At 40.5% G+C, this 13,983-nt stretch overlaps 4 protein-coding genes across 7 annotated transcripts; 2 read left to right on the top strand and 2 right to left on the bottom strand.

The window, feature by feature from the left end:
• Window positions 1–493: 493 nt before the first annotated feature.
• Window positions 494–3,800, top strand: LOC127265500 (uncharacterized protein At5g41620). Of its 2 annotated transcripts, XM_051295314.1 has the most exons (4): window positions 494–788; window positions 883–1,298; window positions 1,740–1,871; window positions 2,046–3,800. In XM_051295314.1, the coding sequence occupies exons 2-4, from the start codon at window positions 987–989 to the stop codon at window positions 3,570–3,572; spliced, it is 1,971 nt and encodes a 656-aa protein (XP_051151271.1). In that variant the 5' UTR covers window positions 494–788; window positions 883–986; the 3' UTR covers window positions 3,573–3,800. The 2 variants fall into 2 exon arrangements, with proteins under 2 accessions (XP_051151271.1, XP_051151272.1); XM_051295315.1 differs by lacking the exon at window positions 494–788 and having other exon boundaries at window positions 1,165–1,298; window positions 1,744–1,871.
• A 390-nt stretch (window positions 3,801–4,190) lies between these two features.
• On the top strand, window positions 4,191–5,415 carry LOC127265682 (uncharacterized). Its single transcript, XM_051295617.1, has one exon. The coding sequence runs from the start codon at window positions 4,341–4,343 to the stop codon at window positions 5,244–5,246; it is 906 nt and encodes a 301-aa protein (XP_051151574.1). The 5' UTR covers window positions 4,191–4,340; the 3' UTR covers window positions 5,247–5,415.
• Window positions 5,416–5,946: 531 nt separating this feature from the next.
• On the bottom strand, window positions 5,947–8,523 carry LOC127265426 (protein S-acyltransferase 11-like). Its single transcript, XM_051295206.1, has 4 exons — window positions 8,482–8,523; window positions 7,660–7,885; window positions 6,852–7,150; window positions 5,947–6,505 (listed from the first exon to the last, which is right to left on the bottom strand). Exons 1-4 carry the CDS (start codon window positions 8,521–8,523, stop codon window positions 6,020–6,022), a joined length of 1,053 nt encoding a protein of 350 aa, XP_051151163.1. The 3' UTR covers window positions 5,947–6,019.
• Window positions 8,524–8,781: 258 nt separating this feature from the next.
• On the bottom strand, window positions 8,782–13,335 carry LOC127265397 (cation/H(+) antiporter 18-like). Of its 3 annotated transcripts, none has more exons than XM_051295172.1 (4): window positions 13,204–13,335; window positions 11,611–11,841; window positions 10,230–11,231; window positions 8,782–10,146 (listed from the first exon to the last, which is right to left on the bottom strand). In XM_051295172.1, the coding sequence occupies exons 2-4, from the start codon at window positions 11,803–11,805 to the stop codon at window positions 8,911–8,913; spliced, it is 2,433 nt and encodes an 810-aa protein (XP_051151129.1). In that variant the 5' UTR covers window positions 11,806–11,841; window positions 13,204–13,335; the 3' UTR covers window positions 8,782–8,910. The 3 variants fall into 3 exon arrangements, with proteins under 3 accessions (XP_051151129.1, XP_051151130.1, XP_051151131.1); XM_051295173.1 differs by lacking the exon at window positions 13,204–13,335 and adding an exon at window positions 12,536–12,866; XM_051295174.1 differs by lacking the exon at window positions 13,204–13,335 and adding an exon at window positions 12,296–12,344.
• Window positions 13,336–13,983: the final 648 nt, after the last annotated feature.

The following is a 13,983-nucleotide window of genomic DNA, read 5'->3' as shown; positions in this document are numbered from 1 at the left end:
AGGCCCAACGTAGTGATAGGCCCATAATTAAGCCTAAATCTACCCATCAATTAACCTCATACTTTCCTGGACTGTATCTGCCCCATTATATTGGGCCCAATTAAAATCAATTTGGGCTTACCTTTCATTGTGAGCTCACCACACTAAGATTAATAAACGTTACAAGCAAAACAAATTATATTAAGAACATAAAATCAATATATAGTCTATCTTTAACAGGTAGTGAGCATGGCCTCTTATATAGCAAATCAAATAATAACAATCCTATGGAAATGTCATTATATATATATATATATATATATATGTAAATACTATAAAAATAAATAATAGTATCTACAAATACAATACAAAAATGCAAAGATATTTATTACTTACTATAAGAAGTAAGTTAAAAAGGGCAAGATAGGAGGAAGGTAAGTAAAGTAATAAATATTTTTACAGTACAGCCAAACACACAGATCGCCAACGAGAAAGAAAGACTGAAACTGAGAGCAAATTTGCGGAGGGGAGGGGAGGGGAGGGGCTCCATTGGAAAACGAATCCCATGCAATACTACAAACATACATACATACAATACTAGTCAGTGTGTGTCAGTGTGGGTAGTTGCCGTGTGGACGAAGGATCGGGGCCCTCTGCAACAGTGACTGTATCATTTCAATCACTCACCTAGCTCATTTAACAGCTCGCCTTCCTCCATTGATTAAATTAATGGAGTCTGAGTCCGACCATGGAGGAAGACACTCTACGCAACCACGATTCACCAGCAACTGAAAACAGAAAAAACGCAGGTACGAGTGATTTTTTTTTTTTTAAAACCCTAATTATTCGGTAATTCCGGGACGGCTTCGACTCCGAGTACAAAGTACAATTTTCTGTGTGCAGTAACAGTGGGTGAACAGAGAAAGCAGCAGCAAGTTAATTAAAAGTGGGAATGAGAGAAAAGAAAACTTGACGTATTTTTTTATGCGAGAGAGAGAGAGAGAGAGATGAAAAGTGGGGAAGGGGCAGCAGAAAAGGGCGAAATTCTGGGGGAAAAGTTGAGGAGAGTGGGGAAAAGAGGGGGACACGCCACTCCAGTAGCCTCTTTTTGGAGACCTAAAGATCAATCTCAGTCATTAGTTGTTGTTGAAGACGCCCATTTTCAGGGCTCTCGTGTTTCTGCAAGAAAGCTCGCCGCCGCCCTTTGGGAGCTCTACCACTACAGAATCTCCCTTCATAAAATGCACCACGCCGCCGGCCCTCCTCCCCGCCTCCGCCGCCTCAACCACCAGCAGCACCTTGATCCATCGCCTGACCTGGTAAGCTGCTTAAGCTTTCATTTCTTTTCTTGTTTGCTTATGATCTCCCTTGGCTTAAACCTGATTGGTCTTTCCACAAGGTTCGACTTAATTTTTGTATGAATCGATTGATGGTAATCGAGGGTTCTTGAATATGTGCAGTTAATTAATGATTCACTGTAGCATTTGGTAGGGAATAAATATGATTTGTCCTGCTTTAGTTTGTTGTTTCTCAACCTTATCATTACTGGAGCCTGATCTAAAGCTCATCATCGGACATTGACAAGAACTTGAATTTGCAAATGACTTGTTCTAGCCTGACTATGATCTTCGAGTAGCCAAAGCTAAATTGATCCTCAAATGGTCCATGATAACATATTGGGATAATGAATTGTAGGCATCTAAAGTCTCTGGTATTGGTCTTCTGTTGATTATGTTATAATGTGTTTATTGCACAACCAGCCAGGAAGTTCAAGCAGTTTGCGGAGACTTGTCGCTGCGTCGCTAATGCAACATCATCATAGATCATCTGAGAGGAATAATAATCATGCTATACAGCCGGTGTCCCCTGCAAGCTACGGCAGTTCCATGGAGGTAGAGCTCTGCTCTGTACTTCTGGAAATTTCAATAATATATTCTTACCAATGCTGCAAGAAATAAATATCTGAAATCCAAATCCTTAAATGTGTCTCTCCTAAGCTGATTTCCATTGTTCTTATCTGCAATTGCCTTTAGATTATGTTTCTATCAACCACTTCTGTATTGCAGCTTGCGCCGTATAATCCGGCAGTTACACCCACGAGCTCTGTGGAGTATAAAGGAAGACCTGGGGAGACGAGTTATAGCCTGCGAACATCGACCGAACTGCTTAAGGTTTTAAACCGTATCTGGAGCCTTGAAGAGCAGCATGTATCGAACATGTCTCTGGTTAAATCGTTGAAGAAGGAGCTGGATCACGCGCGGTCACAAGTCAAGTTGCTACTGAGAGAACAGCAAGCGGATCGCCATGAAATGGATGAATTGATGAAGCAGATTACAGAGGACAAACTAGCAAGGAAGAACAAGGAGCACGATAGAATCGGTGCAGCTATTCAATCGATGAGGGACGAACTGGAGGACGAGAGGAAGTTGAGGAAGCGTTCGGAGAGTTTGCATAGAAAGTTAGCCAAGGAGCTTTACGACATCAAAACAACTCTTGCTAGTGTCTCTAAAGAGCTCGAGAATGAAAAGAAGTCGCGTAATCTGTTGGAAGACCTCTGCGACGAGTTTGCACTCGGAATAAGGGATTATGAGAAGGAAGTACACGCCTTCAGACAAAAATCCGACAAGGATTGGGCGGAGAGAGCTGACCGGGACCAATTGATTCTTCACGTCTCCGAATCATGGCTCGACGAGCGGATGCAGATGAAGTTGCAATCGGGACATGGAACACAGAAATCTGCAGTGGACAAATTAGGCTCGGAACTTGAAGCATTCGTCCACGCTAAAAGAAACAGTTCTGCAAAGACTATCAGTAAGCGGGATCCTGCATTCTTAAGAAGTTCCCTGGAATCAATCCATCTAAATATGGCTGTCAGCGCTCCTCGAGACGAAGATGACGAGGATGATGACTCTGCAGGGAGCGATTCCAACTGCTTCGAGCTGGAAAAAATGAACGAAACCATCCCGAGACCTCAAGGACATGAACAGAAAAGGGATACGAAGGATGAATCCGCAAGGCAGAAGCCTGAAAAGAAAAAACTAGGATCTTCCGACAGGGTCTCAGCTGGAAAAAGTCCGTCCAGTCTCCAGGTAAAGTTTGAGAAACAGATGGCTCAAGCAGTTTCGCTCGGTGAAATGACAAGCCACATTGACGACACTGAGGGCGCATCAAACACAGTCGAAGAGCAGAATTCGAAGACAGCCGAAGCATCTGCTTCGAAGGAACAGAGCTCTGAGAGGAAGCAAGAGCTCGAGGGAATCGTCGGGGTGAATTCTAACTACATGATTGAAAATTTGATCAGGAACCATTATCTGTTATCAGAGAGCATGAACACGAGCAAGCAAGCTGATAAAGAGTACGGCGCAGCAGCTTCTTCAGCTGCGTGGAGGAGCCAACCGAGCCCGGTGCGCCGGTGGACAGAAAAGCTACCGTCCCATCATGATGCGAATAAATCCGAGTCATCTTCGAAACTTCCTCCAGACTTGAAAGAGAACACTCTGAAAGCGAAGCTGTTCGAGGCGCGAACAAGAGGCCAGCAGCATCGATCCCGGTCGCGACTAAAGACTGCGATAATCCATTCCAGAAATGAATGAAGGTTTGGTGTTTTTTCCATCAGCGCAGCTCGTGAGCTTGTTCTGTTGTAACTTGTTTTAGATTAATTTTGTGAATATATATATATCTATCTATATGTTAAAGAGCGTTGCACTTTCAAGTCATGCATATTCATGTGTACCTGAACATGAGTTAGTGTACTGTTAAATTTCGATTCTTGTTTAAGCACAATAAAGGGAAAACCTTTTGTGATGACGACCAAGTTGCATTTTATTTATACGTCAATTGGGCTAAAACTTGATAACTTATTGGGCCGCCCAGAATAGTTCATGGGCTTGCCATTAAAAAAAGGTCGTGATAGTTGTTAAATTAATTTATTTATAAATAACAATGATTTAGCATGATTATTGGTCCATCCCCATGTCCATGATGATTAAGGACTAAAGCAAAATTAGGAAGCATGAAAAAAGCATCCTAAAGAAATCATGTGCTTAGCGTGGGGGAGAGGGAGGGGGAGGGGGAGTGCACCCACTGTTCCCACTCATCATTATTTGGCCACAGACCACATCAATGATTTTATTAGGTAGTCACTTTTCCACGGCTCATCCGGCCTCCTAATCACAATTCAATTAATTCATTCATTAGTCATTGCAAATTTCTACCAAAAGAATTCAGTCCTTTCTTTCATGTTCCATCATTACACAAAAAAGCCTCAAACACTAACCGTTGCACCACATAAAACTAATACCAACACTTACTAATGATAAAATCCTAATCTTTTGACAAACACAACACAAAGGAGAGATTGCATGGAATCCAACACTAGATGTTCTTACTTGGCCAGCAGGCTGTTATTCCTCTTCTTGCACATCTCTTCTCTCATCCAATGCTCCGACGACGTCTTCGACGAATCCTTAGACGCCATTCTTCACGACCGGGCTTTCAGAGTGATGATCCATCGGCGCCCCCACACCGGCGCGCTCTACAACGCCACCCTCCCGCCCAATTTGGCGGGGCTGAAGGTCTCCGTCGTGGGGCTCAGAAGCGCCACTCTGTGGAGGAAAGGAGCTAATTTCAGCAATGTTGCCATCCCAGCAAGAACACTTCCTGTGCCTCATGTCAAACGCCTCCTCATAGTTTACCACAATCTCAGCAACTGGTCATCTTCCTACTACAGCTTACCGGGGTACTCGTTGGCAACCTCTGTAGTTGGCTTTTCAGTGTATGATGCAACACATTTGAGGAGCAGAAACCTGTCAAAGATTGAGCTCAACACCATGGGGAACAACATATCAATCAGATTCCCTGACTCAGGACTGAGCAGCAATTGGAAGACAAAGTGCGCTTATTTTGGTGTTACTGGTGAAGTTCAAATAAGTGACATGAGGTTACCTGATGTGTGCCATAGCAGAAGTCAGGGGCATTTCTCCATCGTGGTTCCTGTCAAGAAGAAGACGCAGAAGATATGGCCGTTGCTCGCAGGATGCATGGGGCTGGTACTGGTGGCATTGGCAGGAGCAGGGGCAGGGGTCGCGGCAGTCAAATTGTTCATGGGGAAGAGAACTCAGGAAATGGAGAAGGAGGCGGATGCGGGAGAATGCCTGCAGACGTACTGGATTGCAAGCACTAAGATGCCTCTGGCGGAAGTGACGAGAACTCAACCTGTGTTGGAGAGTACATCTCTTCCCAATCCTAAGTTATCTTGGTATGCTTAATGTGTGTGATGATATGTGTGGCAATGATGTGTAAGTAGTCTAAGAATTTCCCAGAATGTTAAACAATGTAATTACACTTACTGCTACAAGTTTCTTTGATTGCCAAAAGGAAAACCATGAAGAGTTGAGAAAGATTTCTATATTTACTATCTATGCAGTATACAAGTTTTTGTACAGCACAACATGCTCTTTTACTAGCTAGATATCTAACCTATCGATCCACAAAAACTCATTCATCATGTTGAAAAAGAAAATGGATTCATATCTTTAAGCACATACACACACAAAAAGTGGGACGAAGTCTAGAAAAAAGTCAGGCATACCAGTTAGAATAGTGTCTCCACAGCAGTTTGTTAATAGTTGGAATCGTAGATCATTTTGCCATAAAAACAATCAGATATATACAAGAATATGGACAAAGGCATGGGGTACCTTTGTGATACATTTCTAAGCACAATATCATCTTCCCCTACTTTCTTCTGCAACTGTTAACCTTTCTGGTATGGTGTTTTAAGACATTGCCAATTAAGGCAGACTGTCGAGACAAAGAATTTAAGCTACCATATACCTCCAACCTAGAAAAAGTATACAAAAAGGGAATTATGTTAAATTGCAAGAACCAAATCTTCCTGAATATGAACAATTCACAACCATATAAATAGGCACCTGCGCATTCAGTTGCGGCTTCTCTTATGAAATGCTGGATAAGATGAGAGTAGACCATGCGAGTTCATGGAGTTGATTTCAAAGTGATTCATCCACCCTTGAAATGTCTACTTCTTATGACTTTTGCTTGATTTCCAATCAGTTGGAAAATATGTTGCTGCACTTTGGTGATAACTAAAGAACTTTATAAGATTTCGGCAATCCTTTTCAACCGTTTCTTCATTATTCACTGCACTTAGATGGCTTAAGTAGGTCTTTCCAACATATATGTATCCAAGCTGCTGCCACAAGAGAACACTCAAACCAAAGCCCACTGAAATACTAGCAATTAGTAGGTAAACAAGAACAAGTCCTCTCATGGATAGGAACATTGTTGATCTCAGTAGAGCAATAATCTCTTCTTTTAAGACTCCTACAACCAATTCTCTATCAACAAAGCCGTTCAACAGATTGACAGACCTATGGTCAAGAGATGGCCAGATATATAGTGCAGTATAAGAAGTCCAAATGGCAACATAAAGCATACTGCTGACAGAAGAGATGAGAAAGAGAATAAAAACTCGGTGGTTTGCAGCACCTACGCAGTTCCCAATCTGTATAAATTGTAACCAGCAGATTAGTATATGAAAAGGGCCAGAAAATATATCATGATCAGCTTCTACAGCGGTAAAATTAATATGGTAAGGTGATTCTTACTTATGAGATGGAAAGCCTTATATGTTCCTTAAAAAAAATACTAAGAATGAAAACCATAGGTAAAGTAAATGGCTCGGAAAATAGCAGAGTCGATTATGTGTTTTTTTACAAGGCTTTATATGCACAATCACAATCAACGGCTTATCATAACATAGAGTACCATGATTATAAAATTTTCCCATCCATGGAAAAAGTTGTAATGCATAATTGTGGCCATTTCAGTAATGAAAGTTTGGGACTTACAAAAGGGCAGTGGTGATCCATATTCAATATGCACATCCCGCATGTACGACAGTGGTGTGTCCTTGGTGGTTTTGGCCTAGAGCAATAGTGGCAGAAGGTATAATTCACCAGTCCACCTCTTCCCACGGTTGGATAGCTACCCCAAAGGATCATTGGAGGAGAACCAGCAGGCCGAAATGCAGAAAGGGAAAATAAAGATAAAGAAGAAATAGATAACATCACCGCTACAGTCAAGTGGAAAACGCCACAAAAGAAACTAATTGAAAAGGCTACAGGATAAATAGCAATGATGCCAGCACCTGTATGACAAAAATCACCATAAAATGCATTGTAAAGTAGCAGTATCGAACCACCAAGACAAATTCCGAGAAATTTAGAAGAAAATAATGTTGATGAAACATCAAGAATCAATTTCACATAGAACCATTAAGTACGATTATCATATCGAAGCTCTCATCCAACAGAAACCTGAGCACTGTTGCTAAAATTAACAATAATATTATCAGTCCTAAAATGTAGGCCTTATCAGAGGGGTCCATGAAGCATGAGCTAAAATAACAAATTATTAAACATAGGTTAAGCAAGTTGTCCCAGCTTTTTTAAGCAAATCAGTAGAACAAAATCAGAACAACATTGAGCTAACAAAAAGTATAACAACAGATGGTGTGCGTTACTTAATGCATATGAAGTCAAATTTTGAGTTTACTTGTTTTGATTTATAAGCAACTAAACAGAAGTAACCTTTGAGCACATGAGATATAGATACCACAGGAGATAAGGGTTGAAGCAGTACTCAATTGATGCTTACATATAAAAAAAGCCATAAATATAATAACAATGCCGACAAAACAACGATCGCGTAACCGTCTCCACCACCAGTCATTGCTCTCAATTTTTACAGCATTTTGTCTTGTTATAGCTCCGCACCAGCCGCATTTAAAAGCAGATGCAAAAGGAGAAACAAGGACACGAAGTCCACAACCCCAACAAGTTGTCTCATGATCCTCTTTAACAGATTCTGAGTGATTATTCCCCTGCAGTAGAATATGAAAAAGATAATGACGAGTTTACGATTTTAACGATAATATTTAGTGTAGTAAAATAATAAAATTAAAAAATTAAAAAAAAAAAAAAAGGAGAGAGAAAGAGTCCATTTTGAGGTTGAAAATCAAAATATCATGACAATTTTACGATTTTCAATGAGAAAGCATTCTCATCCGAATTGTAAACAAAAATTCGAAAGACAAAATGAAAACAGTTTTTTCTAAGCTTGTTCAGGTATTAACATGAGATTTGACACGATTACGAGGCTAAAAATAATCATGTTTGGCAGTTCATGTGAAACGAAACTTACTCGGTACATCTAACTACCCAGAAAACCAGAGGTATTCAATATTCATGTAAAATATCTCAAACAAGTCAAAAAAAAGCGCTGTCATGGATAAAAATTCAAGCAAAAACTGAAGATATTGTCCGCGACAAATGAATCATCCCACAGCTATCCATTTCCAATCGTCCAAAAAACAGATAATTAATTAAATATAGGTTTATAAGACAGCGGTTTTCCAGAGTTGCAAATGAATAAAAACATGAATTGAGAATGCAGGTTGAGAGGCGAGCAACGCAATACCCCTTGAACGACGTCGCGGCTGGCGGAGTTCGCGAAATCCATGCGTCCTCCCTGAACAACCCGAACGGGACCGTCTGTTGAAACACGGTTGACGGGCGGACGGAACGGAACGGGAGACAATAATATTTGAGGACTGACTATTATAAGTAAATCCACTATTAACCCAACCCCAAATAATTGCCCCTAAATAGCCCTCAATATTAATTTGCCAATCATTTATTTATTTATTTTCTTTATGACGTGAAATCTGTAGCCGCTCCAAAAAGTGGCATTGCGAACCATGTGTAGCTGACCTGAGGCGAATTATTTATTTATATTTATATAATGGGAAAAGAGTTGTCCACCCACATGCATGCATGCATATGGCGTGTCTATGTATACATTTATATTTATATTTATACATACAAACAAACAAGGCAATGAACAAAGTTAGGATGATGTATCGTCGTCAGCAGCGTGGTCTACTGCCTTGAGTGTATTCACAGATTCCGGAGGCAGCTGGGTGCAAAATTGCTGCACCACCAAAACAGACGCCATTGAGAACTCTGGGGAGATCAGCAAGTTCGCCACCGGTCCCAGCTCCGGGCAGTCGTCGTCTTCGCCGTGGTGGTGGCTGTTCTTCAGAGCTGTAGCTAATTGCCCCTGAGGAATTCTTCCAACGACGAACAGATTGCTGCGTTTGTATTCACGCATCACCTCCACTGCTTCTGCTGCACTGCTCTTCACCACGCTTTCTTTATATCTAATGGATCTCTCCTTGGAAGCTTTCTCTTTGAAATCGGCAAGGAAGGCTTCGTCGCTTGAGCTGACTTCTGCGCTGTACTGATCATCGTCCACATCTACATGGACAGTACCTCCGGCGAGCTCCGGGTCGACTATGAACTGAACAACGTTCAAACTGATGCCAGGGTGCTCAGCCATCAGCGCTCCATAAGACAGAGCTTCGCGATCGTCGTGGCCACCGAAGAAGAAGGCTGTGATTGTGTAGTCAACATTGCTTGAGGCTACATGGGACGTTCCACCGAGGCCGCGGTCGACTAAAATGCCAACAGAGCATGGGGCGTGCTCAAGAACCTTCCGGTTGACGTGCCTGAAACCATCTCGTGTGGTCTCCAAGGTGCCTTCGATTGTTTGGTGCTTGTGGAAAGGGAGGATTATCATTGCCACGTTCTTCGCGGCAGCACTGTTGCAGATGTCCTCGTGCATGCTGTGCATCGATGATATTGCAGTCGTAGGTTGGATCGACACATGGCTGAGATGCTGGAAGGCCTCGAAAGCAACCACAACTTCATTAGCATCAGATACGTTTCTCCGCCTGTTCCAAAAGGGGACCCCATTTTTCCTTGCCTTGTGAACCATCAGTATTGCAGAAGATCTTTCAGACAGCTCCATCAGGTGCATGGCGTAAACACGAAGTCCGGCTATATATCCGGTGCCACGAGAGACCTCCATGAGATTAAGAAAAGAGGGGATGTTGCTGTTACTGTGGAAGCAAAACAGCAGCCTGAGTTGAGAGTTTGATTCCTTTGTCTCAATAGTTCTTCGCTTATATTCTGATATAGCTACTCGAGCGGGCTTATATATGCGCACAACGATAGGTGTAGTCATAAATGTAGTGACTAAGGCCATCAAAACCATGATTGCAAACGTTTGATCGTTTAGGACCTGCAAAATTACATTAGAGACATTAGTTGAGGATGAAATGAAACAATCAATCAAACTAATTAGATGGTTGTTACGTTATATACCCCGCGGTCTTTGCCGATGTTAAGAACTATGAGTTCCACCAAACCTTTAGTGTTCATGAGGAAACCAAGGGTTACTGCTTCATTGACAGGTACTTTACATAAGATAGAAACCACAATGGTGCCAACAACCTTCCCAAAACAAGCTGTAAATATAACCAACACAAGAAGGCCCCAAGACTGAGCTCCTTGAATGGTGGCTACATTTGTCTTGAGTCCACTAGAAACAAAATACAAAGGAAGCAGTAGACCAGATACAAGATCCTCCACTTTTTCGACCAGTGCCCCAGAAAATGCTCCCTCCTTTGATACAAGAATTCCAATCACAAAAGCCCCGAAAAGTGCATGGATCCCGATGGCATCAGTAACGAATCCAGCAGCCAAAACAGCAGCCAATGTGACGCAGATGTACATTTCATCTACCGGTTCACCTGGAGGACATCTTCGGGCCATATATTTGAAAATTGGAGGGGCCACAAGTATGCATAAACCTACAAAACCAGATCCACTCAAGAACGACCAAACGGACACAAGAGGAGAGTGACCAGTGCCTGACAAGGCAATTGCAAGAGCAAGTAAAATCCAAGCGGCGACATCGTTGACTGCAGCAGCAGACATGGCTATCCGACCAACATCAGTAGTTAAAAGTTTAAGCTCTGCCAAGATACGAGCTAAGACAGGAAAAGCAGTGATGGACATCGCCACTCCCATGAATATTAGAAAAGGGCCTTGACTAACACCTTCCGAGATAGTTGCTCTGAGCACAAACGATGTTCCAATTCCCATAACAAATGGAACTGAGATACCTGCAAGAGCAATACCTAATGTTTTCTTCCCAGTCTGGCGAAGGGATTTTGGATCCAGCTCAAGGCCAACCAAGAACATAAAGAATAGAAGGCCAAGGTTCGCAACCGTATCCAATACTGTGAGGCTCCGAGGAGGAAAAATAGCATGGAGATACTTCTGATTACGGCCTAAAGCAGATGGACCAAGTAGAACTCCACCCTGTATTGAACAGATTATAAGTCAACTTATCAAACTTGGATTACATGAAGTTGAATTGATCAATATAATAGGATCTTCTGCAGAGGAATAGTGACTGAACAATATTTCATATAATAAGTCAGGCATAAGAATAAGTCAATAAAGCTTCCTAAGGTTTTAAGTTAGGTCAGAGAAGCAGAACGGTAAGAAAATAGGTCAGCGGAAAGGAAAACTGAATAACACCAAATAGCAAACTGAAGACACAAGTTGACCTCCACAGTGCATGCACTACTATTCTTCCAGAGATCAACTAAAAAAGCGAAGTATGACAAAGGTAAACAAGAGAATATCAAGTGAAAGTTATACTGAAAGAAACTAGAAAGTAGAAAGTGAAGCTCACAATGATCTCTGCAATGACACGGGGCTGTCTTAGCGGTCTCAGAAAATATGCAAGCACGCGAGTGAGTACGACCACAAGGCATATCTGCACTATCAGAAGAGGAAGTGCATAATCAATAGGAGTATCCCCTTGAAAGACGCCATTAGATGTAGCCTTCATGGGAGGTGGACATAAAGTTGTTGCATTATGAGCCATTCTTCTACAAGGTAATTCTAATTCTCACTTCAATGCCTGCATAATCAAATAAAAAGTTCTCTATATAAGAAAATAATCTATCGTATTCTCTGTTGCAGAGCAGAATTCAAACACAGAGGCATCAAGTATCAAACTATCATCTCACAGTTCAGAGAATTAAATATGAACTTTATGCCTCAAAATCATTCACCATCAAAACTAATACAACTAGTGAAAATTTGGTCTTGCAACAGTAAATAACAATTGGAGTCTTGACCAGATAATATTAGACAAATAAAAGGAGCAGCTGGCCTGGAAATATATTACTTCCACAGAATTCTTCAAAACACACACAAATTCAGATACCCATGTGGCATATTTCTAGACGCATAAAATTAAAGTTCAATAAAAAACAAGAGATGGCTTTACTTTCCAAAACTATGATGTAATATTAATAAATATTTCAAATCAGAAAAGCTGTGCACTATAAATAATCGCACTTAATACTTACACAAGGCACTTATAAAGTGTATTGACCTTTCTTTACGACCTAAAGCAACACACATGAATTCAAAGAAAAAATAATCAAAGTACAAGAACTGAGTTGGTTATTAAATAGAATGATATCATGCACAAAGAGTGGCAGGTGTTCAAGAATCTAGAGGAGTGACGGAAGCATAAAAACAACTGACTTGTTAAGGTATCTGCAAAAACAAAACAAATAATTTTTCAGAAAGCCATAACAACCTACACACGAAAACTATTTGTAAATCTGGTGTTGAACATAGAATAGTGATTCGATAGAATAAAGAACGAGCACCAAATATATTTAGTAAAGCCAGTGTGGCCAGGCATAGTAGGCCATGGCATGGCATTCCAAAGCAGAAAATGATTTCCCTATCACTACGATCGGTGGTCATTCAAGAACCCCCTCGAAAGTGCACTGGTGTCAGTTAATCACCGGACAAACAATATACGTTCAACTGCAACCGTCCGTCAACAAAAGCAACCCGAGTGGTCAGTGGTGGTACTATTATTCTATAGGAAGTCGTAGAAAATCGACAGTACCAAAAATTGACACGCAATCAACAGTATTCCCCGAGGCGAATAACGCTACAATCTTCAACAGAAACCAAAACACACAAAGAAACAGAGGACGACACCACCATACCCGGCACCAACACTTCCACGAAGCCGCAAACGCTATTCACGTTCAAATCAAACCACACTTACACAGTTACACCCCTTACCCACTCAACCAATCGGAGATTCACTAACTAACCCAACCCGTGGGAATTCCAGAGTGCAATCGCAATAAAAAGTTAAAAAACAAAAAAATAAAAATAAAAGTGACCGCATGTATAGTAGTACGCATAAATGTGAGCACAGCTATAATGTTAATTGTACAAATTCACAAACCTTAATGTGTTCTGCGATCGCTGATGAGAATCTCCCAAAAAAGCTTAACACACCCTCGCAGAGCTCTGTTTGGCGGTAGAAGACTATGGCAGACTGCTATATATATAATGGGAAAAGCCTAGAGGTGGGTTTCGGAAGGCTGAAGGTTAGATCAAAGGTAGAAAGGAGTAGAATTTGATATATTTAGCTTGAGGAGTCTCGGGATCTGAAATCCATAATCAATATACACCGTCGGATATTCGTATCTCATGACATCAACGGCTAGTGATAAAGCGGCCTTGCGGAATCCCCAACTCTAGATTCGTAGTTTAGTAAGATAAGATAATTATATTAATATAATACTCCTTCCCTCTCGATTGAGTTGAGTTTTCTTTTTTGTTTAGATACAAAAATTTAGATAATAAAGATGAATTATTTAAATAATTATAATTAGTTATGTGATGATTAAAAAAATTTAAAATATATATTTAAATATTTTTAATATTATATTTCAATAATATATATAAGTATAAATATTATTTTATAAAAAATAAAATTTTATATAATATAATAAAAAAATATATTTATTGTACTATAAATTAATTTTATAAAAAATAAAAAATCTAAAGATAAATAAAAATACTTATTAATTAAAAATAAATAAATTGATCATATTCGTGGCAAGAGAGTAAGTATAATATAAATATAATATAGTTAATTAGTAATGAGGACACAACACGATTCTCTCATTGGAAAATTAGTTATGCCATTATGATTTCTAATATGGTTAATGATTCAAAT

The sequence above is a fragment of the Andrographis paniculata genome, unplaced genomic scaffold (genome assembly GCF_009805555.1).
Source record: "Andrographis paniculata isolate CXL003 unplaced genomic scaffold, ASM980555v1 Contig73END, whole genome shotgun sequence".
NCBI classification, from domain to species: domain Eukaryota; kingdom Viridiplantae; phylum Streptophyta; class Magnoliopsida; order Lamiales; family Acanthaceae; genus Andrographis; species Andrographis paniculata.
This window is presented reverse-complemented; position numbering and strand designations above follow the sequence as displayed.